The sequence below is a fragment of the Aspergillus glaucus genome (genome assembly GCF_001890805.1).
Source record: "Aspergillus glaucus CBS 516.65 unplaced genomic scaffold ASPGLscaffold_6, whole genome shotgun sequence".
Lineage (NCBI taxonomy): Eukaryota > Fungi > Ascomycota > Eurotiomycetes > Eurotiales > Aspergillaceae > Aspergillus > Aspergillus glaucus.
This window is the reverse complement of record NW_019170458.1, coordinates 744,389-768,680: the sequence shown is the minus strand read 5'-3', so window position 1 is coordinate 768,680 and position 24,292 is coordinate 744,389. Positions and strand designations below refer to the sequence as shown.

At 53.0% G+C, this 24,292-nt stretch overlaps 10 protein-coding genes across 10 annotated transcripts; 5 read left to right on the top strand and 5 right to left on the bottom strand.

The window, feature by feature from the left end:
* The first annotated feature begins 1,347 nt into the window (after positions 1 to 1,347).
* Positions 1,348 to 4,540, top strand: ASPGLDRAFT_1322117 (M protein repeat protein). The gene is made up of 4 exons (XM_022541106.1): positions 1,348 to 1,364; positions 1,424 to 3,873; positions 4,007 to 4,077; positions 4,128 to 4,540. Exons 2-4 carry the CDS (start codon positions 1,582 to 1,584, stop codon positions 4,249 to 4,251), a joined length of 2,487 nt encoding a protein of 828 aa, XP_022402811.1. The 5' UTR covers positions 1,348 to 1,364; positions 1,424 to 1,581; the 3' UTR covers positions 4,252 to 4,540.
* ASPGLDRAFT_45148 (MICOS complex subunit MIC26/MIC27) lies at positions 4,466 to 5,687 on the bottom strand. Its single transcript, XM_022546175.1, has 3 exons — positions 5,599 to 5,687; positions 5,464 to 5,547; positions 4,466 to 5,406 (listed from the first exon to the last, which is right to left on the bottom strand). The coding sequence occupies exons 1-3, from the start codon at positions 5,623 to 5,625 to the stop codon at positions 4,738 to 4,740; spliced, it is 780 nt and encodes a 259-aa protein (XP_022402810.1). The 5' UTR covers positions 5,626 to 5,687; the 3' UTR covers positions 4,466 to 4,737.
* An 84-nt stretch (positions 5,688 to 5,771) lies between these two features.
* Positions 5,772 to 8,423, top strand: ASPGLDRAFT_1320704 (mitochondrial intermediate peptidase). Its single transcript, XM_022541098.1, has one exon. It carries the CDS (start codon positions 5,825 to 5,827, stop codon positions 8,210 to 8,212), a length of 2,388 nt encoding a protein of 795 aa, XP_022402809.1. The 5' UTR covers positions 5,772 to 5,824; the 3' UTR covers positions 8,213 to 8,423.
* Positions 8,424 to 8,686: 263 nt separating this feature from the next.
* Positions 8,687 to 9,850, bottom strand: ASPGLDRAFT_122654 (putative Golgi reassembly stacking protein; the record flags this gene model as incomplete). Its single annotated transcript, XM_022540342.1, has 3 exons — positions 8,687 to 9,484; positions 9,536 to 9,619; positions 9,677 to 9,850. 3 exons carry the CDS (start codon positions 9,848 to 9,850, stop codon positions 8,687 to 8,689), a joined length of 1,056 nt encoding a protein of 351 aa, XP_022402808.1.
* Positions 9,851 to 10,038: 188 nt separating this feature from the next.
* Positions 10,039 to 11,000, top strand: ASPGLDRAFT_146209 (RNA methyltransferase). Its single transcript, XM_022541876.1, has 4 exons — positions 10,039 to 10,148; positions 10,205 to 10,303; positions 10,354 to 10,646; positions 10,702 to 11,000. Exons 1-4 carry the CDS (start codon positions 10,069 to 10,071, stop codon positions 10,944 to 10,946), a joined length of 717 nt encoding a protein of 238 aa, XP_022402807.1. The 5' UTR covers positions 10,039 to 10,068; the 3' UTR covers positions 10,947 to 11,000.
* A 297-nt stretch (positions 11,001 to 11,297) lies between these two features.
* ASPGLDRAFT_65269 (DUF3591 domain-containing protein) lies at positions 11,298 to 14,850 on the top strand (the record flags this gene model as incomplete). The annotated part of the gene is made up of 4 exons (XM_022548876.1): positions 11,298 to 14,338; positions 14,394 to 14,450; positions 14,515 to 14,694; positions 14,763 to 14,850. The coding sequence occupies 4 exons, from the start codon at positions 11,298 to 11,300 to the stop codon at positions 14,848 to 14,850; spliced, it is 3,366 nt and encodes a 1,121-aa protein (XP_022402806.1).
* Positions 14,851 to 15,346: 496 nt separating this feature from the next.
* Positions 15,347 to 18,655, bottom strand: ASPGLDRAFT_168067 (serine/threonine-protein kinase; the record flags this gene model as incomplete). Its single annotated transcript, XM_022542660.1, has 5 exons — positions 18,412 to 18,655; positions 18,084 to 18,350; positions 16,200 to 18,028; positions 16,090 to 16,152; positions 15,347 to 16,033 (listed from the first exon to the last, which is right to left on the bottom strand). Exons 2-5 carry the CDS (start codon positions 18,313 to 18,315, stop codon positions 15,347 to 15,349), a joined length of 2,811 nt encoding a protein of 936 aa, XP_022402805.1. The 5' UTR covers positions 18,316 to 18,350; positions 18,412 to 18,655.
* ASPGLDRAFT_45142 (FKBP-type peptidyl-prolyl cis-trans isomerase) lies at positions 18,627 to 21,009 on the bottom strand. Its single transcript, XM_022546174.1, has 4 exons — positions 20,556 to 21,009; positions 20,030 to 20,494; positions 19,220 to 19,964; positions 18,627 to 19,158 (listed from the first exon to the last, which is right to left on the bottom strand). The coding sequence occupies exons 1-4, from the start codon at positions 20,643 to 20,645 to the stop codon at positions 18,953 to 18,955; spliced, it is 1,506 nt and encodes a 501-aa protein (XP_022402804.1). The 5' UTR covers positions 20,646 to 21,009; the 3' UTR covers positions 18,627 to 18,952.
* A 44-nt stretch (positions 21,010 to 21,053) lies between these two features.
* On the bottom strand, positions 21,054 to 21,579 carry ASPGLDRAFT_45141 (uncharacterized protein). Its single transcript, XM_022546173.1, has one exon. It carries the CDS (start codon positions 21,487 to 21,489, stop codon positions 21,097 to 21,099), a length of 393 nt encoding a protein of 130 aa, XP_022402803.1. The 5' UTR covers positions 21,490 to 21,579; the 3' UTR covers positions 21,054 to 21,096.
* Positions 21,580 to 22,127: 548 nt separating this feature from the next.
* On the top strand, positions 22,128 to 23,737 carry ASPGLDRAFT_45140 (uncharacterized protein). The gene has a single exon (XM_022546172.1). It carries the CDS (start codon positions 22,246 to 22,248, stop codon positions 23,629 to 23,631), a length of 1,386 nt encoding a protein of 461 aa, XP_022402802.1. The 5' UTR covers positions 22,128 to 22,245; the 3' UTR covers positions 23,632 to 23,737.
* The last annotated feature ends 555 nt before the right edge of the window (positions 23,738 to 24,292 follow it).

Sequence of the window (24,292 nt, the reverse complement as noted above, 5' to 3'; positions counted from 1 at the left end):
TTGTTGTTGTCGCAGGTCCGTTTGTTCTCGTGCCTCTCCTCCCACCTGTCCTTACCCCCCGTGTTCTAACCACTTCAGTACGCCATACAGCAGAGGAACATAATTAATTTTGACCTCTAAACCGGTTACTCCTTGTCAACAGGTCATCTGTGAGTGCTTTTCTTTCTTTTCCTCTATGTTCAAGCAGCGTTGAAGCCGTCGCATCTGCCTCTCGTCCGAAGCATGACCAATTGCCTTCTGCGCGCAAACAAAAAGGCGCAAAGTAGATCAACTTGGTTGAAAGGAGTCGCTGGACGTCAAGAGCTGTTTACGACTGTTGTCTAGACTGGTTGCTGTGGTGGCTTCAATTCGTTGCTCGTTCCCGACTCCTGACACATACCTCCGTTCTTGACCGTTTCTGCCTCCTTTTTCTTGATTTCTTATATCTGTCCTTCTTATCATACACCAATTCATCATTCACCATTGAAGAAATCCAATTACTGACGCGTTGGTTGTTAGAACACACCTAAACAAAACCGCGTTTAGAACACCATGGCTTCAACCGAGGACCCCATCGCTCCCCCTCCGGCTACAGATACCGATACGGAGAACGTGCCTCCTCCGGCCACTCCCGTCGAATCCTCTGTCATGTCCGGCAGTGAGGATCCCGTTACCAGCCCTGAGGCCAGCAAGGACAAGGAAGATTCCAAGGAAAATGTCAAGCCGTCTCCTACCAAGACCGCTTCTTCCACCACCAGCACCGGCACGACCAAACGGCCCTTGTCGGGGTCGACTCCCACCACGAGACGGCCTACTTCCACCACATCGGCTTCCAAGACTACCACCGCCTCATCGCGCACGTCCACTAACGGTGGTACGCTAAGCAAGCCTCCTACGCGTCCGACCACCACCGCTTCCACCGCAACTCGCAGACCCCTGAGCTCTGCCACGACCGCTTCCCATCGTTCCCGCGCATCTGTCAGTAGTTCCGCGGATGAAAAGTCGCGCTTGAGCTCTAGCGATGAGAAGAAGGGTATCTCCGGAACGGCCAAGCGCATGTCGCTAGCGGGCACTCCTTCCACACGCGCCCCTACCAAGCCAACCACATCCACCTTGGACCGCAGGTCTAGTGTGGCTGGCACCACAGCGGAACGGAAGACTACGTCCCGTCCGAGCAGCTTGGGAGGTTCTACTGCCAAGCCGGCTACGAAACCGGTGACTTCGACTTCTACGACTCGCACGTCGACAACTGCCACGCGACCCACCTCCCGTCCGACTTCCACCAGCACGACGAAGCCAAGTGCTGTTTCCGATGCGCGCAAGCGATTGAGCACGGCCACCCCATCTTCGGCTACCAAGGCTGCTGAACAAGATGCCGAGAAGCTGCAGGCGCTCCAAACCCAGCTCTCGGAAAGTGAGGGCACTGTCGCCAGTCTCCGGGCAGAATTGGAGTCTGCTAACGAAAAGTTGGGTCAACTCTCGGTCTCCGGAGAGGGTGAGTCCAACAAGGATGACTCTGCTTCTGATGCTCTCAAGGCCGAGCATGCCGCTGAAGTCGAGCGCTTGACTGCAAGTCACGAGCAGGCGCTCAAGGCATTGCAGATGCAGCTCGAAGAAGCGGACACTAAGCGGAAGGAATTGGAAGAAAAGTCGGTCCAGGACCTTGATAACGCTGCGAAATCCGCTGCTGAGCAGGGTGACGACAAGACTGCTGCTGCTTTTGAAGAACTGAAGGAGTCCCACCAGGCCCAGCTGGCGGCACTTGAGAAGGAGCTGTCTGAACAGAAGGCCTCTGCAGCCGAGTACGGGGAGGAAGTCAACACCCTCAAGCAGGAGCTCGAAACTCTCAAGGTCACTTTCCAGGAGGAGAAGGCTATGGCTCTCGAAGGTCTGGAGCGGGAACTCAAAGGACGCGATCAGGTCATCGAGAATCTGAACACGGAGATGCAGCGATTGGACGATACCAAGGAACAGGAGGTGCGCACCGCTGAGGAGAACGCTAAGCAAACCGTCTCGGGTCTTGAGGAGAAGGTCGCATCGCTCGAAGCCAAACTCAGTGAAATTGAACCCGCAGACGCAGAAAAGAAGGTTGATGATGAGGCCTCGTCGCCAGAAGCTGTGGCTGAGAAGGAGAAGGAGGTTGCAGAGCTCAAGCAGGCCTTGGAGAAGCTCCAGAGTGAGCTCGAAGAGACCCGCGCAACGGCCGCTACAGAATTGAACGAGAAACTCAAGGAGTTGGAGTCCAACCACGAAGCAGCAATTGCCAAGCTCAAGGCCGAACACGAAGAGGCTCTGGCCTCTGCTGCTGCATCCCACGCGCAGGAATTGGCTGTGGCCAAGGAGGCTGTCGAATCGTCTGACTCTACCGCCAAGTCCCAGGAGCTCCAGGAGCTTCGCGAGGCACTCGATGCCTCCAATGCGGCTGCGCTTAAGGGACGGGAAGAAGCTGTCAGCGAAATCAAGACTGCGCACGAGGCGGAACTGCAATCGCTCCAGCAGAAGCTTGAGACGTCCGAGCAATCCTTGACCGACGCCAAGCAATCTGCCGAAGAGGGTGCTAGCTCCGGCCAGGAGGTCGAATCCCTCAAGGAGAAGATCGCGGCCCTGGAGTCTCAACTGTCGACCGGCGAGGAGACTGCCCAGAGTAAGCAGCAAGAAGCAGAGGCACTGCAACAAAACCTCTCCGCTCTTGAGGAGAAGGCCAAGGCCAACGAGGAGCGGGCTGCTGCCGCGGAGAAGGCGCTCGAGGAGCACACCCAGCAAACTACTGGCGCCACTGAGGATCACTCGCAGGCCCTGGAGGTGTTGAAGGCAGAACACACCGCGGAGCTCGAGAAGGTCCGGGCTGAGGCTTCCGAATCTCATGAGGGTGCCCTGCGTGATATTCAGTTGAAGCACAACGACCTAATGTCCAAGCACCAGGACTTGGAATCTAACCATGGACAAAAGGTGGAGGCCCTCGAGGCCGAGTTGAAGACTGTCCTGGAACGCCACACGGGTGAGATTGCCTCGCAGACCGAGCTCCGGGAGAAGGAGGCCGCGGAACTCCAGCAGCAGTTTGAAGAGACCAAGGCCAGCTTGCGCGCTGAAGTGGAGGCAGCTCAGTCATCCAAGACTGCGGACGCCGAAGCTGAGCACAGCAAGGCCATTGAGACGCTCCTTGGCGCTCAGGAAGAGAAGATGTCTAAGCTCCGTGCCGATCTCGAGTCGTCCAACCAGGTCAAGCTCGATGAGCTCCAGAAGTCTCACGACGATGTGTTGGCTGAGATTAAGGGTCAGCTGGCTGAGGCTCAGTCCGCAGCCCAGGACACCTCTGTGCTTGACGGTCTCAAGTCCACGATTGCGGACCTCGAGCACAAGCTGGCTGAGGTTGAGGCGAAGTCAAACGCTGCCGGTGATGAATTGGCCACCAAGCACAGTGCTGAGAAGGCTGAGTTGGAGCAGAAGGCCCAGACTGCCAACGCGCAAGTGGAAGAGCTCCAGAAGTCTCTCGGTGCATCCGACAGTGCCAGGGCTGAGATCGATAACGTCCTGAACCAGCTTGCGGCCTCGCAAGAGGAACTGACCCAACTGAAGACTAAGAGCGAGGCTGCCAGCAACGAGCTTGAACAGTCCAAGACGCAAACCCGGAACTTCGAGGAGAAGCTCGCCCAGGGCGAGAAGGACCTGAACGACCAGATCGACAAGAACATGTCGCTGCTGAACCAGCTGGGTGAAGTCGACTCGGCAATCGCAGCCAGCCGCAAGCGTGTTCGCGAGTTGGAAGCCGAGGTGGCCGGACTGAAGAGTGGTGCCAAGGGCCTCGAAAGCAGTCGATGGGCGCCAGAGAACAAGGAGGACGCTGGTCCAGCCGCAACGGAAGGTGAGGACCTCGGTTCATCTATTGAGGGAACGGTGGGACATCCCTACTCTTCCGGACTTTCCATTTACCACCCTTTCCTTTAACACCACGCCCCTTGTCCAAGTTCCCTCTTATTGACATTTTACTAATGAGAACGCGTTTGTTCGTTTTTCTCTTCTTCTGTAGATGGCCAGCCTTCAGGAACAACTTAAGTTTATTCGAACGACCAACGATGACTGGTGCGATGAACACAGACGGTATCCCTTCCCTGTCTCCCTGTCTCTTGAGTTTATGCTAACGTTTACAGACTCGTCACCGACCTCGTGCACTTATCCGAGAAAGTCACCGGCGAGAACAGCCACCCGTCGACCCCCCGTCCTGAGCTGATGTTGCGAAGCGGAAGTGAGCGATCTGGGGAGACATCGTCGTAACCGGTCATGTTGGAGGAGATGGTGAACGGTGAATGGTGAATGTTTTGGGATGGTTTAAATAATAATTTCCTTTGTATCAATTAGACTTGTATGTGTGTACATGTAATATCGAGATGATGCTCAGCCATGCTTCCACTCTTTGGATTCAGGGTTACCCCTGGTGTTCTGGATTGTAAATACTCGGATACCTTTCCTAATCTCGGGTTTCAGATTTGCAACATATCCTGTATATCACGCTTCTACGGACAAACGGGAGTGCATCCCGACCTAAAAATACACCAGTGTCGACTAACATGTACTGTTAAATCAAATGAAGCAATGAATTTCAACAAAAGGAACATTCCTTCGAGTCAAAACGACCTAACAATACATCTATGTAGCAGTAGTAGTAGCAGTAGTAGTAGCAGTACTTATGCAAACCCTCCGCACCACGGCGGGGGGAAAAGAAAGGGCTATTTATCAACTTTCCAAATCAAAAACCCCATTTTAATGACCCTTCCTAACCAACTCCTCAAGCTTCTTCCGGCCCTCACCAATCTTCTCCTCCATCATCATCCGCGCCATACCACTGTGCGCAATGCCAGTGTGCCAGATATGCTCCGCCTTCTCCCTAAGCAGCAAATGGTTCTCCGCCACCGCCGGAACCCGCTTCTCATACTTCCAGACCAACTCGGAGACATTCCGCATAGTCACGGGCAGCAAAGACCACGCAGCCACGGTACCGAACGCAAGAGGCGACGCAGAGCGCAAGATGAAGCCCCGGTTGCGCGAGACAATGGAGCCAGCCATGGCGGCGACAACCACGTACACGCCACCGGGCATCAACCGCTCACCGGACTCGGGGGCCGGGGCCAGAGACGCAATGGTGTTGGTGAAGGCGTTCTCGATGTGCAGGGCGCGGCTGAGGAAGTTATTGAAGCCGGTTTCCACGGCGAGCGAGTTCTCGTACAGGAAGAGACGGGCTTGGCGGACCTGAGTCGTTAGGATGTCTGTCGGGGTGGGCGACGACGAGGTCGACGACAACGACGAGGAAAGGGCAGGGGACGAGGGAGTCTCGGTCTCAGTGGACTTGGGGGCGTCTGAGATCGCGATTGGGGCGGGTTTGGCGGGAGCAGGTTCTGAGGGCTCGGGGAAGTCGTCGTAGATTGATTTTCTCTGCAATTGACATATTAGATAGCACACTTGAGTATTCGGAGTAGAAAGAGAACATACCGGAGCCTCTGCGAATGCCGTCCGGTTGGGATAGAGCGAGATACCACCCGCCAGAAGGGTGGCAGCGATCGGAGCAACAGCCCGCTGCAGAGGTTAGTATAGAGGGCCCTGCCAGAGGAGGAATAGAGCACTCACCTGCTTCAACACTGGCCGGAATGACATTTCGACGAGTTAGCCAATGGCTCAAAAAGTATTATTGTGAGAGCAAGGTTCTCTGGGAAAGTGACGACCGCCGAAGAGAGGTTGCGCCAAGACTTTGTGCGGCTCTTTCCGGGGACGAAAAAAAACCTCCACTACTACCACCACTAACCTCTCTATATCTGCGGAGTACTACTACAGATAGTGATCAATGGGATAACTGATGAGCATCATGTTGGCGCTATATCGCCGGCCATGGACTTGCCGACAATGCCTCCAACGACTACGCTCCCGACGAGCCTTTGCGACGGCAACCTCGACGGCCACAGCGTCTGATTACATTCCGGTATATCAAAGAACGCAGAAGAAGAGTGCGGACGATGCTACGCTGCGGCGGGTCTTCGACTCGCAGGCGTTCTGGAAAGAATTCTCGCAGCGGAGTTCCGCAAGCCTTAAGCCGACCGGACTGGTGCAGAACCAATACTTGACAACTCCAGACGGATTCCGGGAATTTGCTGGTGTATCGCTGCAGAAATGCCAAGCGATCGTGGCCAGAGTCCTGGGGGCCTCGATGGTGGACGAGTATCGGAAAATGGCGCGGGATTTGGATCGTCTGAGTGACATGCTGTGTCGGGTGATTGATCTCTCCGACTTTATCAGGGTTATTCATCCGGACCCGCGCATGCAGGAAGCGGCGACGCAGGCTTATGCATTGATGTTCGAGTACATGAACATTCTCAACACGACCACCGGACTACATGATCAGCTGAAAAAAGCGTTTGCGAATCCGGAGGTGACGTCGCACTGGAGTGAAGAGGAGATGATCGTGGCGCAGATCTTGATCAAGGACTTTTCCAACTCCGCAATTCATATGCCGCCTAACGAGCGACAGCGGTTTGTGAACCTGTCCAACGAGATCAGCCAGGTGGGATCGGAGTTTGTGAACAGCGCCGAACCTGCCAAATCCCACGTGGTTGTGAATACGAACAGTCTCCGTGGCTTGGATCCGATTGTGGTGCAGAAGATCAAGCGATGGAACCGGACAGCACCGGTGCCAACGATGGGGTTGATCCCCCGGTTGGCGTTGCGGTCAGTCCATGACGAGGAAGTCCGGAAGGAGATCTATCTGGCAACTCGGACATCGAGTACACGACAAGTGCATCGACTTGAGCAACTTCTTGCGAGACGGGCGGAACTGGCCAAGCTCTCTGGGCACGAGAGCTTTGCGCACATGACGCTCAGTGACAAGATGGCCAAGTCGCCAGAAGCAGTATCGAACTTCTTGACGTCCCTGGTGGGAAGCAACCGGGAACACGTCCAGGAGGAACTCTCGAAGCTGCAAAGCTTGAAGGGACCTTCGTCGTCCCCCATGCAGCCATGGGACCATGCATACTACGTGCACCGACGGGTCATGGAGTATTCGCACGCCCGCCGTTCGCGAGAACTCAACGCCGTCCCGGAGTTCTTCTCCCTGGGAACCGTGATGCAGGGTCTCTCGCGACTGTTCGATCAACTCTACGGAGTCCGTCTAGTCCCACAGGAAACAGGCCCAGGCGAGACCTGGAACCCAGACGTCCGACGACTAGACGTAGTCGACGACTCTGAGCGCCACATCGCAGTCATCTACTGCGACCTCTTCTCGCGCCCCAACAAACTCCCCAACCCAGCACACTTCACCCTCCGCTGCGCGCGCGAGATCTCCACCGAAGAAATCGCCGAGTGCGCTTCCCTAGCCGACTCCACGCACCACCCCAACGACGGCATGGCCACAGCCGTCGACCCAACCACCAAAACCCTCCGCCAACTCCCCACTATCGCGCTGGTCTGCGACTTCCCCGAACCCGCCAGCACAAGCGGCCGCCCCGCCCTCCTCAGCGAGCACAGCGTGCGCACCCTCTTCCACGAAATGGGCCACGCCCTGCATTCGATCCTCGGCCAGACCCGTCTACAATCCATCTCCGGCACCCGCTGCGCAACCGACTTCGCCGAACTCCCCTCCGTCCTCATGGAACACTTCGCAACAGCCCCAGAAGTCCTATCCTTATACGCACGCCACTGGCAAACCGACGCCCCGCTGTCAGAATCCATGATGCGAAGCATGGCACTCGACCGCACAGCCCACGGCTCCATCTACGGCGCCGTCGAAAACGAAGCCCAGATCCTCATGGCCCTCGTCGACCAGGCGTATCACTCCGCGCCCCCCGGCTCAGCCATCAACAGCACAGCCGTCTACCATGACGTCTTCAGCAAGCACTCCAGCCTGCCTGACCCCGCGGATGCACAACCGCCTACTTCGTGGCAGGGGTTCTTTGGGCATTTGTACGGCTACGGCGCGACGTATTACAGTTACATCTTCGATCGCGCAATTGCGAATAAGCTTTGGGAAGACGTGTTCCAGGGTGGCAAGGCGGCTGTGGACCGTGAGGCTGGGGAGAGGTATAAGAATGAAGTGTTGCGGTTTGGTGGAGGGAGGAGTGGATGGCATTGTGTTGCTGGTGTTTTGGGGGAGAGTAATCCCTCGAATGCGAATGGGAGACTTGTGGAGGGTGGTGATGAGGCGATGCGTGAGGTTGGGAGGTGGGGTTTAGGACGTGATGGTGTTTCTGGCTAGTTTTGGTTAAGATGATATGATCTGACATGAATCTGTGTTATATGTAACGACCTGATCTGACCTGTACTGTATAAAAACGATGTTTTAGAAAGATGTGTTTAGAATAGTAATACAGTATAGAACGAAGATATGTCGCATCTTGTGAATTGGTATGGCTAAGTATACATGGACAAAGCGGTCAAGCCCCCAAGTCATAGCATGGAATATAGCACCCATTCAAGCATCAATATGAGCGTTTCATTGGCCATGACGCATGAACAAGCATGATGATATGTAAGTTGCCAGCTCAAGCTCTTGATAACTGGATTGGAATCAATAAGCGCATGGCAACAGTATGAGGGCTTGCCCCTACCGAGATGGCAGACAGCAAGATTCTTGCATCATCACCCATCCCAAGCTGCGGGGAATAGCAGGGTTGCAGGGTTTGGTCTTCGGGCTGAAAGATGGCCTCCTTTTAACCTAACATAGCACAACCTAGCTCGCAGGCGTCTCCGACTCAGCGGGTGCAGGACTAGCGGAATCTGACGGTGACGGTCCAATTTTCGGCGGCGGAGGCAATGGTGTCCCTCCCCTCGACGGCGCATAATCCTGTTCCCTACTCTTCTGCTCTCCTTCGGCAAAGTACTCATCAAATCCACGACTGGGTGACAATGCAGCATGGCGCGGTTTCCGACGTCCGGCCGCCTTATTCCCTGATGGCGGGGGCAGGTTCCCGTTTGGAGAGGTAAACGGCGGCGGAGCAGGCATATTTGCCGGGACCAGGAAGTGACCTCCGCCAGAAATACCTCCCAGGTTGGGATTGAAGGGATCAGCAGCGACAGGTGTTGAAGTGCCATCCTCTCGTGTCTCGAATACCACCTCGCCCGGTCCTTCGACTTCCTCTCCCAACCCGACGGGTAGTCGATGTAATGCGCCGTAGCCCAACTCCGCACCTAATGCACCTTCACCACCCCAGCCTCTAGTCGGTACCAGCTCAACTTCCCGAACCACGTCGAATTCATTATTGTACACCCACAGCACGAGCGTTCGATCCAGGTGGTCCTCCACTAATTCCCCGAGTGCCGACTCGCCTCGTAATGTGCCGCTGGGAGTTCCGATGATATAGTCTGAATGAGGAAGCAATCCTGCGCGGTATGCTGGACTGAGCGGAGATGGAATCGAGAGTACGTGCCAGATGTGCTGGGTCGAAGAGAGGGGAGCTAGTTGCAATGCGACTCCGAGGGAGGGGTTCGCGGGGGAGATGGGGATCGAGACGGTGTGTGTTCGTTGACCCTGTATTTCTCTTAGTCACTGCGCATCTATAGATGAAATAGAGAGGTTTACCTTTGCGCTCCAGATGTCAAAGGTCACACTCGAGCCTGCGCAGTTGCGGACTTCGGTAGCAAAGAGGTTCGGGTCTGGGTCTTCCTGCAATAACGTATTAGTATCATATCAAAATATCGATATAAACAGACTCCCACGCACAATAGGATGTCCATTAATCCCAACAATGAAGTCAAACCACGGCTCCAAGGGCAGTTCGGGGTCCTTGTTGCGCAGGACCTGGAAGCCAAAGGACGTGCTCTCTCCAGTGGGATCCCGCGGTTCCCGAGGCGCCTCGTCCAGACGTCCGATAAAGCGATTCAATGCGCCAAACATGTTGCAATGTATCAAGCAGGTTTGAGAATAGAAAAGTCCTGGAGGTACTCGGAGTAGGAGGAAGGAAGTAAACAGTCCCTCCGCCACGTCGGGTGCTCTCTCAGGTGCAAACAGGACAAACACTCCGTCACGCTATCAGTTTATCGCGACTTTCTTTGCATACAACTTTCTATATTTGATGATTAGATGACTGAATAGAGTCTCTATTGTCTCTTGCCATGGCTGACGATACGGAAGAGGTTCCTCCAGAGGTGCATCACTACAATCACAAGGGTGAAGTGCCATGGGATATTCAGAAGTGTGCCCTCTTTCCCCCCGGTTGTTATTGGATTGCAAGATACTGACAGAATCTAGTTACTGGTCCCAGCGCTATAAGATCTTCTCTCGATATGATGAGGGTGTCTGGTTGACCGATGATGCCTGGTTCGGAGTCACTCCAGAACCCGTCGCCAAGTTCGTCTCTCTGGTTCTTCCTTTGGACGATAACTAATACGGAGATATAGTAAAATAGCAGAGCAAGTCGCTGAGTCCGCACCAGACGGGCGCAGTATCCTCGTCGACGCATTCGCAGGAGCTGGTGGAAACACCATTGCCTTTGCCCGGAGTGGAAGATGGAAACGAATCTACGCCATTGAAAAGGATCCGGCTGTGCTGCGATGCGCCAAACACAATGCCAAGGTCTATGGGGTTCAAGACAAGATCACTTGGTTTGAGGGCAGTTGTTTTGATATTTTGAAGAACCAGCTCAAGGACTTGGCTCCGTACGGTATCATTTTTGCGAGTCCTCCGTGGGGTGGTATGTGTTCCCTCCCTTTCATTTACTTTGTCTGGATAGAACTGACAGTTCGCAGGCCCGGGATACCGCTATGATCAGGTATTCAATCTACGTACTATGGAACCGTACTCTCTGGCTGCCTTGTACAAGGAGTACTCTGCTTTCTCAGAACACATGGTCCTGTACCTTCCTCGGACGTCTGATCTACGGCAACTGGCGAAGGTGGTCGAGGATGGCCAGAAGGTGACGGTTATGCATTACTGCATGGAAGGGGCCAGTAAAGCGCTGTGTATTTTCTACGGTGGATTTAATGTACAATGATAGAATGTAATCATAATATGACTTGCTGGCTACATATGAATAGTAGTAGTATGGGCATTCACAGCTGATTACCCGATACGGACTAGCGCCAAGCCTGCGCGCCTCCAACGCCGCGATTCTCTCATCCCTCCAACAACTCACGCCCATCGCTATTTCGACGCTTCTTTCCCTCACCAAACAGCGTCAGGTCGGCTGGGTCTTGCCGTACTGGCCGGTCTCAATGTGCACTACGACTTAATCCCGTGACATTCCAGTCTCTCGCGCGATCGCATCAACCCGAGCCTCAACCCGGTTTTAACCACGACCCTCGCTCACCTTCATCGCCAGTCCCCAAAGCTATTGTCAAACAAAATGCCTCACGCTACCGAGACAGGGGCCCCCGAGGTCGAGGATTCCGACTTCGATAATGTCATGCGACAGATGAACGGTCCCATGGAGGGGAACATTTCTTTCGACTTCTTATCCCGAGAGCTGGATCCCGGCGAGAAAGCAGACGACGCGGTCGACTACGAAGATATCGAAGATGACGATGACCTCCCCGAAGAAGAAGCCGTGCATATTCGAGCCCCGGCAGGAAATGGTGTCGCTGTAGAGGATGACGAGATGAAAGATATGTTTGGTGGAGGTGAAGAGGAGGATCTTTTTGGTGATGGGGGAGAAGAGCAGCCGGAACGGGCACCAGAGGATGATTTGAATGACCTTTTTGGTGAAGAGCCTTCTGACCAGGTCGATGCGACACGAGATTTGTTTTTCGATGAGGAGGAACACCAACAGCCAGCACCGTCCGCCGTGCCAGAGCAGCCTGCCCAACCCCCGCCTCCCGAGCCTCAGCCTGTCGTGATGGAAGAAGTAAAACAGGAGGAATATGATGAAATGGAAATACCGGAAGATGAACCCCCCAGCGTCGAAGACATGGATCCAGCATCGCTTCGCGCATGGAAGCTTCAGCAAGCTCTGTTCGCCATGTCGTCCACCCTCGGTCCTGATAACCCGCCAGCTCCGCCTGAGAACTCTGAAGAACTCCTGCATTCGCTATTTCCTGGCTTCGACCGCCATACACTACCCCGATTTCTGGAACTCATCCCCCACAAGAAGGCTTATTTCGTCGGGAAACTGCCTCTTAAACCGCCAAGGCCTGTTCTGCCGACCAAAGTCAACCTCGAACTTGCCCAGGATCAGGAAAGAGCTTTCAAATCAGCTGGACATGGTTTCAAGCGCACACTTGACGCTGAGCATATGGGGCTCGTACCTGTTACTGAGTCTCCACAGGACGAGGAGGAGGAGGAGGAAGAAGAGGATATCCGAGAGGACCTGGAGCACGACGTGGACCCATCCGAAGTACTTCCCGGGGGGGTCAGTATGCAGGACCTCAGAGTGATCTGCACAGACTGGGATACCAAAGATGATGATTCTGTGATGGACATTGATCTTCCAATCGAGGAACCGGAGCAGCCTGTTGACGAGGACGACTGGCTCGTAGAGACCATTCAGCCTACGAAGAAACGCAAGGTCGGGAAAGACCCGTTGGATTTCATCGCTCTATCTCACATTGACTTCCCGCTGCTCGATGACCCTGAAAAAGCAACTTCGCGGGTTGCTCAGAAGGTTACTGTCGACATGAACGATCCTTACATACTCCTCGACGAGCGTGGGCCAGAATCTGCGGCACAGAAGCCCAAGGCCTTGGGAGCCATTCAAGGAGAAGAGGTCGATGCCAATGTTACTCGACGCTTCAACCAGCGCTACAACATCTCGAACGATCAAGCGTACGACATGCTCAAACAGAATCACCAGAACAAGATCCGGAGCACCTTGGGCAATTTCACCCTCGAGCACAGTATGCCAGCGTTGCGCTTACAGTGGCCTTACTACAGAACCGAGCTTGCTAAAGCAGAAGCACGATCGTTCCACCGTCCAGCCTTGTCTTTCCGACCTGGTCAAACATCCTGGTTCAAGAACCCTGCGCACGTCAAGAGGAAGCACATCAAGGGCAAGGATCCCAGGGGTATCTTCGATTCTACAAAAGCTCTGTCGCTGGCCGACAACTCGAACGCCATGCTGGTCGAATATTCGGAAGAAGCGCCTCTCATGCTGTCGAATTTTGGAATGTCCAACCGCTTCGTCAATTATTACCGACGGAAAAACGCAGAGGACGACTCACGTCCAAGAGAGCGTTTGGGTGAAACCGTCGTTCTGTTGCCCCAGGATAAAAGCCCGTTCTTCATTTTCGGACATGTTGATCCTGGCGAGGTTACCCCGACGATTTCGAATACGATGTACCGGTCCCCGGTGTTCTCGCATTCGGCCAAATCAACCGACTTCTTGGTGATCCGCAGCAGTACTGGCTCCGGCGGTAGTGACTATTTCCTCCGAAATATCGAGAATCTCTACGTTGCCGGACAACAGTTCCCCTGCACGGACATCCCCGGCCCGCACTCACGCAAAGTCACCACCGTCGCCAAGAACCGCATGAAGATGCTTGTCTACCGATTGCTAAAGAAAAGCCCCGACCTGCGACTTTCCATCAGCGACGTTACCGCGCATATCCCAGGTACCAGCGACATGCAGAACCGCCAAAAAGTCAAGGACTTCTTACAACACGACAAAGACTCAAAATACTGGGTACCCCTAGAACCAATCCCCGACTCCGACGCGATCCGCTCCTGGGTCCAACCCGAAGACGTCTGTCTGCTAGAATCCATGCAAGTCGGCCAACAACACCTCCACGACACAGGCTACGGCAACGACGCCGAAACTGGCGGCGGCGGCGACGAAGAAGACGAAGAAAGCGAATCCTTCGAACAACAAATGGCCCCCTGGAAAGCATCCCGCAACTTCCTCCTCGCATCGCAGGGCAAAGCCATGCTAAAACTCCACGGCGAAGGCGACCCCACCGGCCGCGGCGAGGGCTTCAGTTTCGTCAAGACCTCGATGAAGGGCGGCTTCAAGGCCGTCGGCGAAAGTGTCGAAGACAAACTTGACGCGCAGCGCCTCAAAGAACTAGGAGGCCATAGCTACAACGTCGCCAGACAGCAAAGATCCTACGAAACATCCATCCGCCGCATCTGGGATTCTCAAAAAGCAAGTCTGTCCTCGACAGCCGAACACTCGGAGGGGGAAAGCGACATCGACAACGAAGAGGAAGAGTTTGGGAAAACACCGCGCTCGGAAGCACCTACACCCGGACCCGCACGTCGGGACGACGAAACAACATCCCAGTTTAGTAAGATGAGCATGGGCATGGGTGATCAGAAGGGCAAGGTGCTGCGTATTGTACGACATTTCAGAGACGAGAATGGCCAGATTGTTCCCAAGGAGACGCTTGTTTGGGATCCAAGGGTTATCAAGCAGTATATGCAACATCGATTCCAGCAGGAAGCTGTGACCACGAAGTACGCTACCTTCTCCAACCCCCTGCAAAATTGGATAGTGCTAATTCTACTTCAGACTCGAATCCCTCCAACCAACCGGCGATCCCGAAATCGACGCCCGAAACAAAAGACTGTACGTCCTCCCTTCCTACCCTTTCCTTCCAAATAACAACCCAATTAACCTAAAACAAAAACAGCCTCGAAGCCGAACTAAGCCGCCTAAACCGCAACAAAGAACGCCGCTTCGCACGCGAGAAACAAAAAGGCGCTGTCCGCGGTACTACAGGCGACTCACCAGCCGATGGCGGGAAACCAGCCGGTACGCAGCGCAAGTGCGCGAATTGTGGACAGGTTGGGCATATTAAGACTAATAAGAAGTGCGTCCCTCCCCTCTTTCTATCCTTGACCTTTGGTGGTGGAAGTGATTAATGTTAACGATGTCCAGGCTATGTCCCCTTCTCAACGGTACGATGAAGCCGGAAGATCGGGTTGCGGATTCGGCTTTTGCGATGGGTGCTCCTCCTGCTATTTAAACACTCCTTCTCTTCGATTCTTCTAGTGATACCCCTCTTCTTTTCTCTTTTCCCTTCTCCTTCTACCTCCGATGTGTTTATGAATATTTGTGTTTATACTCGATACATCCGTTGCTGCATATTTTGTCTTTTTGTCGTTTCCCAGGCATGATCATGAGTGCTGGGCAAATTGGAATGCATCATTTGGTGTTGATGGCTTCAACGTTATTCGAGTCTAATTCTGTGCTTCAACTTGACATCCGAAATTATTCTGTACTCGAATCCATGTACAAAGTGCTCCTACGGTACAGCAGGCGTTAAAAATGATATCAGGTTCTCTTTTGCGATGGCTCATCACTCTAAAAATGTCTAAAGATATATATACACGCTCTCGACTGAAATAATACGTCCAAAAATCCAAAAATCCAAAATTCCAAAAAGGTATCCAAAAATTCTGTTCATAACGCAGAGAAACACCAACAAAGATGACGACCAGGTATAAGAATATGGACATGGCTCAGCATCCATACAAATCCGACAATCGCCCTCTTGACACCAGCGGTCGTCCCCGTTCACCATTCAGCGCCAATGCCACAGGCTTCGGTCGACGATAGGTATACCCTAGAAACGCATCCTTCTGCCGCATTTCGAGAACCGTCATTCCTACCCCCTCATCCCGCAAGATCTTATCCCGGGCTCTGCCCTCCTTGGCTCTCTTCTTCTGTGTCTTCGCTCCACATGGCACTTTGTTGGCCTGCGCCGCAGCCAGAGCCATCTCACCGGGAGTTGCCTCGGCGGTCTGCGAAGGAGCCTCCAGAGCAGTTTCCGGCGCGTTGGGAGTGTTGCCGTCAGGAGGGCTTTGGAATGGATCCTCGAAGTATTGAGTATCGTCCCAGTCCCGAACTACAGGAATGAAAGGCGGCGTTGACCGATGAAGCGCATCCCAATTGATCCCGCGAAAAAACGGGTGCGCCTTGATATCGCTCGCATCGTTGGGACAGACATACATGCCTCGATAGTTCCGGTACCGCGGGTCCATGCCTTTGAAGAAGCTCCTTTCTGCCAGATCGTTGAGTCGGTAATTGCGAGCAGACAGGCGATACTCCTTTTCCTGAAGAAGTTGGCTTATGAGGTCAATGGCATCAGTTGATACGAACTTGTCAGATAGTCTCTGCATCGGAAAATGCAAGATTTGGTGGTGATTCTTGAATCGTTAGCCCTCCATAAACAGTATCAATCGCTCTTCTCGATGCCACTTACGACTATCTTGAGCTTCGTCGTGAATCGGTCATCCGACACAAACGGCGTGAACCCATAAAGACACTGCGAGCGTCAGAAGGCCCAATTTCTCATCTTTAGTAGGCTCTTACCTCGTATAGAATGATCCCAATGCTCCACCAGTCACACCGACCATCATACAGCTTTCCTTTGACAACTTCAGGTGCCATGTATTGGCTGGTCCCGACAACACTTCTAGCAAGCCGCCGCCTCTGATGCCTATCTCTCCATCCGAGAAGGTCAAATGCCGGAGGTTCGCGCGAATCAAGCACTGTTTCCAATGCCTGTTTGGCTTTCTCTTTATCTTCCCGGTCAGTAGCATCTCCCTCGATCTGGATCCCAAGCTTCTTGATCAGGGAGTATCGGTGGTTATTGTAGTAACCCTGGTCATGAGCCCAGTGTCCGTCAAACGCCAGTCCAAAATCCGCGATTTTCAAATGACCAGAAGCGGAGATAAGGAAATTGTCGGGCTTGATATCGCGGTGAATCCAGTTGAGCTTGTGAGATTCTTCAACGCAGAGAATCATCTCAGCAATGTACCACTTGGTTATGGGCTCCGGCAGGATGTTTTCACGTATCAAGAGACCAAGAAAGTCGCCGCCAATCATGTATTCCATAACGAGGTACAGGTTCTGACTGTCCTGAAAGCTTGCAATCAGAGGCACGACCCAGCGAGACTTTGCGGACGCAACCAAGAAGTCCCTCTCAGCTCGTAAATGGCCCTCCTGGCTGCTGCGGAGCATCTCGGCTTTCTTAATAACCTTCATAGCGTAGATCCCTTTCACGCTGGTCGTTTGTTTTCGATGGGCGTTTCTGCCATCAGCCTTCCGTGCACGAACGTTCCTCGTCTTAACCTCGTCTACCTTACCATTTTCGATGGCCGAAGAATCCCCTTCGCTAGACCTGCTGCCTTCGTCCTTCTTCTCCCTCACTAGGCTGACAATGCCGAAACTTCCATTTCCGAGAATTTTGACGATCTCATAGTTGGCAACAGATGCCGCTTTACCAGGAGATGCGTTGTGACAGCGAGTTTTGAGAACCCGATACTGACGAAGGTATTCCCTTTCTTGTCCAATCCAAGCTTTCCTAGCCGTCTCTTGCTCTTCTGGTGTCAAACGTAACGAGTAGATGTATTTCTCTAGCTCAACTCGACGCTGTGATCTTGAGTTGACGTGCGAGAAGACAGCATTGAAATACGTTTCGAAGAACACCTTTGCATTAGCAGCTGCTTCGACGGTGACAATAGACGGGGATTTGTTCGGTAACGCCTGGACTGAAGTGCAATTCTTTTGTGGACGGCCACACTCATATAGTCCTTCAGTGCCTGCCTTTGTCCAGAACAGAGATTTCGAGTTGTCAACTGGAGCAGCAGATTCGTCGGATGTAGGTGGTGTTGACTCTGGATGCGAGGGATTAGATGACCAACAACCGGCACTGCTGGGACTGGTCGACGGATTGGGACTATCAACAGCGTTGTCGCCTTGCTTGCTGAGAGGATCATTCACTCCTGGGTGTTGAACAGCCCAGATACTGGGCCTCGTCTGCAGGTGTGAACGATGAACGACAGTCGAGTTGACAAAAGCCGTGGACAACCTGCTCGATAGAAGAGCGGAGAGGTTCGAGTTCGACTGAGTCTGTTGGGTCTGCGTCTTGCTAGAATCATCGATGAGAGCTCTCTCAAGCTCCTTCCGGTCCTCTTTCTGCCTCTCACTCTGTGGAGCCGTCGAGTCTGATGGTGGTTCCGGATCTGGGGAGGTAGGACTATGGGGCAGGGAAATGACGGGAGCACTCTGCGGACGAGAGACGGTATTCTGTCCAACCAACGCGTCCTTCGCTGCAACCGGTAACGAAAATCGGGAACCGCCGCCAGTTTGCTCGAGATTCGAGAAAGTTCTAGACATCGGACTCGATTCTTTGGCCACTGTATCTCAAGTCAGTATTCGTGAACGATGAATCCATAGAATAAAGCGTCTCACCATTCGACGAATCACGACGAGGACGAAGAAGAGTCAACAACTTCGAACTGCTCCGCTGAAACCTAGAACTGAGTCTGTTCCGGCCTTGCATCACAACGACATCCGAGCCAGATCCATTGGTAGTCGTCGAGGCTCCTGCGGACCGCTGCTCGTTGCCCTCTGCGGCCTTGCTAGACGCCCAGATTCCCAACGGACCTCTGGAGCTCCTGTCGGGTCCCGAGCTGACTGTCATCTCGCTGAGTACTGGCAGTCAAAGAACGAATGAGGGTATGGACTTGGTATATGCGTGTTGCTATTCCTCGGTTATGGTTGGTTAACGATCGTATAGATAATGTGGTGTAATCCTGGGAAGTGTCACGCTGGACTAGAGGTCAGTCCAGGTTGTCGAAAGGATGAATTCCCAGAGGAAGTTGGATGTATCAACTGTGGTAGTATAAAAAGGAAGGTGCGCTGGCAGCAACTGCACTCAATGCGGAAACTACGACTGCGGGCTGTCCATCGCGGAAAGAACATTAGGGCTTCAGACTTCTATTAGTATGAAAAACCAGACTAGTATTGTTCATGAGCCAAATCTGTATTAGGAAGACCAGAGTTATTTATGCCAAGTACACACAACCATGTAAAGACACGAAAGAAACAATATCAACATACACGCACACCCCCTCAAGGCTCATAACTCGAACCGAGAGATGCCGGACTCCTTGCGATATCCTCATCCCTGCTGAATGCATCGGAAAGCTGTGCAAGAAACAAAAAGAACAAGTCGGATATCACAGGAATTGATGCAATTGGAAACCCCTTTAAAACACCATTTTTAGACAAAACAAAATACAGAACAGCAAAATGTTGCAAGACCCAAATTAATCCATCTATTTGATCTCAAGGAGCTTGACGTCGAAGACCAACTTCGAGTTGCCCGGGATGCCGGGAAGAGCCTTCTTGCCGTAGGCGAGATGGGGAGGGATCGAGATGCGACGCTCAGCACCGACAGCCATGCCAGCAACACCGATGTCCCAGCCCTTGATGACTTCGCCCTTACCGAGCTTGAAGCTGAAAGGCTTACCCTTCTTGTTGGCTGCACGAGACATGTCAGTACCAAATAGTAAGCATGAGGAAGTAGGAAAGTGATCACGTACAGTCAAAGACCTTGCCGTCCTCGAGCTTGCCAATGTATCTCATGGCGACATTGTTGCCGGACTTGGCAACAGGGCCCTTTCCGAGCTTCTTGTCGTCAATGGTGACACCGTTGACGTTCTTGACGCCAAGCGTGCCAGTGGTCTCAGACTTCTTGTCCTGCGACGAAGGAGTAGGGCCCTGCTCGAGGTTCTTGGCGAACTGAACCTTCTTGCCTTCCTTGGCCTCCTTGCCCTCCTTGGCGTCCTTGGCTTCCTTGGCTTCCTTGGCTTCCTTCTTCTGCTCAACCTCAGCAGCCTCGCCGCTGTTCTTCTTGAGCTTCTTCTGCTGCTTCTTGCTCAGACCCTCTTCAGGCTGGGCCTTCTTGTCCTTGGCCATGAGGTCTTCCAGGCTCGCCTCTTCGGCGGCGCGCTTCTTACCCTTGTCGGCCTTCTTCTGACCCTTGGCCTCAACGAGCTTGGGAGCTTCCTCCTCACTCTCGACCTCAGTGACTCTGGGGTTCTCCAAGCCGTCGAGCTCGTCGTCCTCCTCATCCTCGTCCATGATGTCGTCCATGTCCAATTCGTTCTCATCGGGAGAGAGGTCATAGTCATCCTCGTCCTCTTCATCGCTGTGGTCATGGTCGTGGTCGTGGTCATCAACAGGCATGACGTAGTTACCGGTCAAGTAGACACTGTGAGTACCGGTGACCTTGAAGAAAATGGGCTCGCCCTCGGCGACAGTGATGTCAAGAGCTTGCTGGTAGTGCTACAAGAGAAAAGTTCTGTGAGCTTCCCATGTCGGTGCAATGACCTCGTGAGTGCTAATCTTACCTTTTCCGGGTCCAAGGTGCAGATAACTGCCTCGTCGACGTCCAAGCTTTCATCATCCTCATCGTCGTCGTCGTCGTCGTCGTCGTCAGTAGCAGGGCCCTTGCCCTTGACAAGCTTGGAGATGGCGGCCTTGAGGTCGAAGTCCTCCTCCTCATCATCATCATCATCATCATCGTCATCCTCCTCATCGTCATCCTCGTCCTCGTCCTCTTCCATCTCCTTCAGAGCAGCAGCTTCCTTGAGCTTGCGGGCCTTCTCCTTGTCGCTGGGGCCGCCGTTAGACTCCTCCTCATCGGAGTCTTCTTCATCATCGTCTTCCCAGTCCTCCTCCTCATCCGACTCTTCAATGTTCATTCCAGGAGGAGGGCGGATAAGCTTAAGAGTAGCACGGGGTTTGCTGGGGTCGATTCCATCCTCGAGCTCGGGGGTCTCGTCGGGGTCAATGGCAGCCATGCTCACACGGAACTGTTACAACGATTAGATTGAACCCGACATGATCATTCAATGTATGCGACGAGGTACTTACCGAAGCCGCGGCCTGGGGAACGGCAGGAATCAAGACTCCCCCAGTGGGAACCTTCAAGGCATAGACTGCGACAGGACGAACAGCAGACATTTTGGATGGATGGATATTACTGATAAAAATTCAAGAAAAAGAACGAAAGTAGTAATAAAGCAGGCAGTAACAACGAGAGTTTAGCAGTCTAGCCCGAATGGTATAAATAGTCCAACAACAGAAAGAGAGGAAAGATTTTTCGCGCGCGAAAGTCGACCTGAAGAAAAACGGCGGGCGGTGGAGTCTTCATTTTTTACTGCCGTCCAATCACATGACTCGCCGCCTTCGATCCACCGAGATTCTGTCAATGCACACCGCCTGCATTTTGGACACTGTCACGTGGTGTCGCGTGAACATCGTGTCTCTTCTCCCAAACATACTAATAGTTCTCCAACACTGAACAACTTGGCCATCTTCCCCCCCCCCCCCCAGAAGATGTGCGCTGCCCTATTTTGCTTCTCGCTGAAGCCGGGAAGACCAAGTCGACCGTTCAACTGATGCGTGGCCAAGGTCATTGTGTACAGATAATCCTCGTTATGGCCGAAGTCTCCGGGGAATTGCTTGCTGAAGGCATGTATACAGTTGACATGGTCGACCGATTTCTTCGTGAGAGGATGATGGGGCCCATGCCACCACCAAATGTCACTACAAATACCAGATCCAACAAAAACTGTGACACGCCGTACCCTGCCGATAAGCGCCAGATCTCGTGATCTTTTTCGGGGTCCGGAGAATCAATCCTCTGCTGTATCCATTTGCGAGGTTTCACTTCCGCCATTCCTTCAATAGGGTACCGTTTAGTTTCAGTCTCGTGCTGGATGGATACCGGTGTTGAGATGACACGCAGGTATGCTACAATTCTTGTGTTGGGCCTCTCCTTATAACTCTGCTGGTTTGCCACCATCTACTCCTGAGAGCTGGGGCTGTATACCAAAGTCTCCCAAGCATCCTCCAGCTCACATTAAGGGTTAACGGAACAATGCGCACAGACAGGACATGGCTCGGGTAGTCTCAGCTCATAGCTGATAACACACCGCTATCGATACCCCAGAGCGTTCAACTGATGATTGCTTCGTATCCACGCAAAACCATACAGAGTATGTTCCGGCTCAAGCTGCGAAAGTAGGGAAAAGCTGCAGATAAGCTGAAGAAGATCGCCATCACGCTAAGCGATACACCGCCTGCGATATTAATCAATTTCACATGCTCACTACATCGTATCCTAGTATATACTCGGCTGATATCACCTCACTTAAGCGAGCATCGCTTACAGAAGATATGCAGGGGCAGCACATGTACTTGTACTGACGTGCTTTGGCGTATATGGCACAATATAATCGATCGTCTGTAATCGGGGATTAAAATGCACTGCAAGTGCCACTTGTAGCGTCCTTGTTCAGGTCGTGGTCTCTCAGTTCTCTTTCCGTCCTTCTAGCTTTACTCCATACAGATACGGACAATGCATTTTAGCTACCTCCTTGCCCTAGCGGCAGCAACAGCTGCGATTCCATTCCAGGACCAGAATGGCGCAACAAACCACAAGCGCGGGGTCCCACCCATCCCAAATCTGCAAATCCCCTGTGGGGATAAATTCATCGGAAGCCCTGCAATTGCAAATCCCCTGCAGCACAAGCCAGTGTACAAACCCGAGGCGATAAATATGCACCAGGACGGCGGTAACACCGGCACCATCGACTATCCGGGACCCCTCGGAAACAATCTCGAGGTTACCACTGCCCTCGAGGGCATACACATCCTTCTCTGGACTAAGAATGGGCAGACGGTAGCTGGGTATACCACCCTGGGACCTAGCGGTCTGAAATGGGGTCTTGTGGCCGTGGACGATGAAATGAAAGTCCAGGATACATGGTATCCTGAGGTGGACGGGCAGACGCTGAACGTGGCATACATGGAGCTTCTTCTCGATACGGATCAAGTCGTTGTCACGTCCAAGGAAGGTCAGGTCTATATCGTGCAGGTATCAGTCGCGGATGATGGTGGTGCTAGTCTGAACTTGGCGGGGATGGTGAATTTGACCTCCACGCTCGCGCCAGGCGAGCTTCTCATGAACGCTATGTACGACACGGACAAGAACCTGTGGTTTAGTAGCGGTGGTTTGCGGTCTCAAGGTGCGCACGGCGACGACCCGCAGAACTCCACTACTATCGGGTACCTTCCATCAGGTGGCACGGGGGATATTCACAGCATACCTATTGAGAACCAGATGATCGAGAACGGCATCGCGATCAAGGGTACCACCGCGTACGTTATCACCGGACCCTCCGGGACAAACGAAAAGCCCGACGCAAAAGGATATCTGTACGCCTTTGGCCCAGGTCCCGGAACCTCGCTCACCACACACTGGAAAACCGAATACGAAGCCGGGGATGTTAAGAAACCAGGCTCCTTCGCGCGCGGCTCCGGCGCAACGCCAGCGCTGCTAGACGACCAATACATCGCCATGACCGATAACGCGAACGGCCGCGTCAACCTAGTCATCTACCACCAAGACGCAAAGGAAAAGCAAGAAGACCAAGTCGTCTGCAAGCTACCCATGTTCCAATCCGGCTCGAGCAACATCGACATCGCCCCGGTAGTCCAAAAACAAGACGACACCTATGGTATCTTCCTATGCAACGACTACAACGCCCCTCCGCTGTACTACGCCGACACGGGCATATTGAACGGCGACTGGAACAATCTAACCCAGATGGCGCCGGGAATCGCCCGCGTCGACGTCACGGCGGACGGGAACTGTGAACTCGCCTGGGAGGTGCCGGATCTGCGTATCCAGTCTGTGCCTCTTATCTCTACGAAGAACGGGTTGGTTTATGGATACACGCAGTCGGTGAAGGATAGTCAGGATGGGGTTTGGGTGTGGTATGTTGTTGCGCTGGATTGGAGGACTGGTAAGGAGGTGTGGAGGGTGCGTGCTGGTGCGGGTGGGACGTATAATGATGACTATCAGCCCGGGGCACTGGGACCAGATGGTAGCTTTTATCAGAGTGTTATTGGTGGCGTGGTTCGTGTGAGGGATGGGGAGTAATACTGCATGGATACACGTGTTATTGCTATCTGGTATAAACGGTTTCTATGAACAAGTTTCTGTCCTCTATAATAATAGTAACCATCTCCACAGCCGCAAATTCAATACACAAGAAGTGGTGTCCATTACCACGCCAAAACATTATAGAAAATAGCTTTTGAAAGTCCAGTGTGGTGAAAGCTTCAGGGGTGTGGCGGAGTCGTTCATAATGAATGATAACCATGTGTTTTTTATAGTAGGATAGATAGAAAGTATGGTTTAAAAGGGTGGTCATAATTCTAGATTCAAGTTCCCAGAGCATCTGCGGCTTGCTCTCATTCATGAAGATAAACCGTCACTCGTGTTGCGTCTTCCTTGCCCGTCCGCGATGCTTGCATTCAATAAGGCGTTACGAGTGCTCGAAGGAGCTGGTGCCGTTGGTTCGTGTCCAGTGTGTCGAAAAAACACCGTCTTGAATTCGCTGGGTGCATTTCCGGTGACTGCAAACGGGTTGGTTCTTTTGACACAACGAATATTTTTTTGGCATCAGAGATTTCGACAAGGCCAAGTATTGGTTGCCGTCCCATGAGAGGTTTCATTCTCTTCAAGGATATTTCTGCAGGCCACAGCCATAAAAAGGACTGGTAAATCTTCGAGCCCACAACCAAACTGTAAGACGCAT

What these genes read in the sequence shown, in the direction of transcription:
- ASPGLDRAFT_45140 (XM_022546172.1), top strand. Translation starts at nt 22,246, where the DNA reads ATGCACCAGGACGGCGGTAACACCGGCACCATCGACTATCCGGGACCC.
- ASPGLDRAFT_45148 (XM_022546175.1), bottom strand. Translation starts at nt 5,625, where the DNA reads ATGTCATTCCGGCCAGTGTTGAAGCAG. An exon ending in TCCGGCCAGTGTTGAAGCAG is followed by an intron (nt 5,548 to 5,598) that starts GTGAGTGCTCTA and finishes TAACCTCTGCAG; the next exon opens with CGGGCTGTTGCTCCGATCGC. An exon ending in CGGCATTCGCAGAGGCTCCG is followed by an intron (nt 5,407 to 5,463) that starts GTATGTTCTCTT and finishes TGTCAATTGCAG; the next exon opens with AGAAAATCAATCTACGACGA.
- ASPGLDRAFT_146209 (XM_022541876.1), top strand. Translation starts at nt 10,069, where the DNA reads ATGGCTGACGATACGGAAGAGGTTCCTCCAGAGGTGCATCACTACAAT. An exon ending in GTGCCATGGGATATTCAGAA is followed by an intron (nt 10,149 to 10,204) that starts GTGTGCCCTCTT and finishes GACAGAATCTAG; the next exon opens with TTACTGGTCCCAGCGCTATA. An exon ending in ACTCCAGAACCCGTCGCCAA is followed by an intron (nt 10,304 to 10,353) that starts GTTCGTCTCTCT and finishes ACGGAGATATAG; the next exon opens with TAAAATAGCAGAGCAAGTCG.
- ASPGLDRAFT_1320704 (XM_022541098.1), top strand. Translation starts at nt 5,825, where the DNA reads ATGAGCATCATGTTGGCGCTATATCGCCGGCCATGGACTTGCCGACAA.
- ASPGLDRAFT_45142 (XM_022546174.1), bottom strand. Translation starts at nt 20,645, where the DNA reads ATGTCTGCTGTTCGTCCTGTCGCAGTCTATGCCTTGAAGGTTCCCACT. An exon ending in GCACCTTGGACCCGGAAAAG is followed by an intron (nt 19,965 to 20,029) that starts GTAAGATTAGCA and finishes TTTCTCTTGTAG; the next exon opens with CACTACCAGCAAGCTCTTGA. An exon ending in GGACGGCAAGGTCTTTGACT is followed by an intron (nt 19,159 to 19,219) that starts GTACGTGATCAC and finishes TGTCTCGTGCAG; the next exon opens with CCAACAAGAAGGGTAAGCCT.
- ASPGLDRAFT_45141 (XM_022546173.1), bottom strand. Translation starts at nt 21,489, where the DNA reads ATGGTGGCAAACCAGCAGAGTTATAAGGAGAGGCCCAACACAAGAATT.
- ASPGLDRAFT_1322117 (XM_022541106.1), top strand. Translation starts at nt 1,582, where the DNA reads ATGCAGCTCGAAGAAGCGGACACTAAGCGGAAGGAATTGGAAGAAAAG. An exon ending in GTTCATCTATTGAGGGAACG is followed by an intron (nt 3,874 to 4,006) that starts GTGGGACATCCC and finishes CTTCTTCTGTAG; the next exon opens with ATGGCCAGCCTTCAGGAACA. An exon ending in TGGTGCGATGAACACAGACG is followed by an intron (nt 4,078 to 4,127) that starts GTATCCCTTCCC and finishes TAACGTTTACAG; the next exon opens with ACTCGTCACCGACCTCGTGC.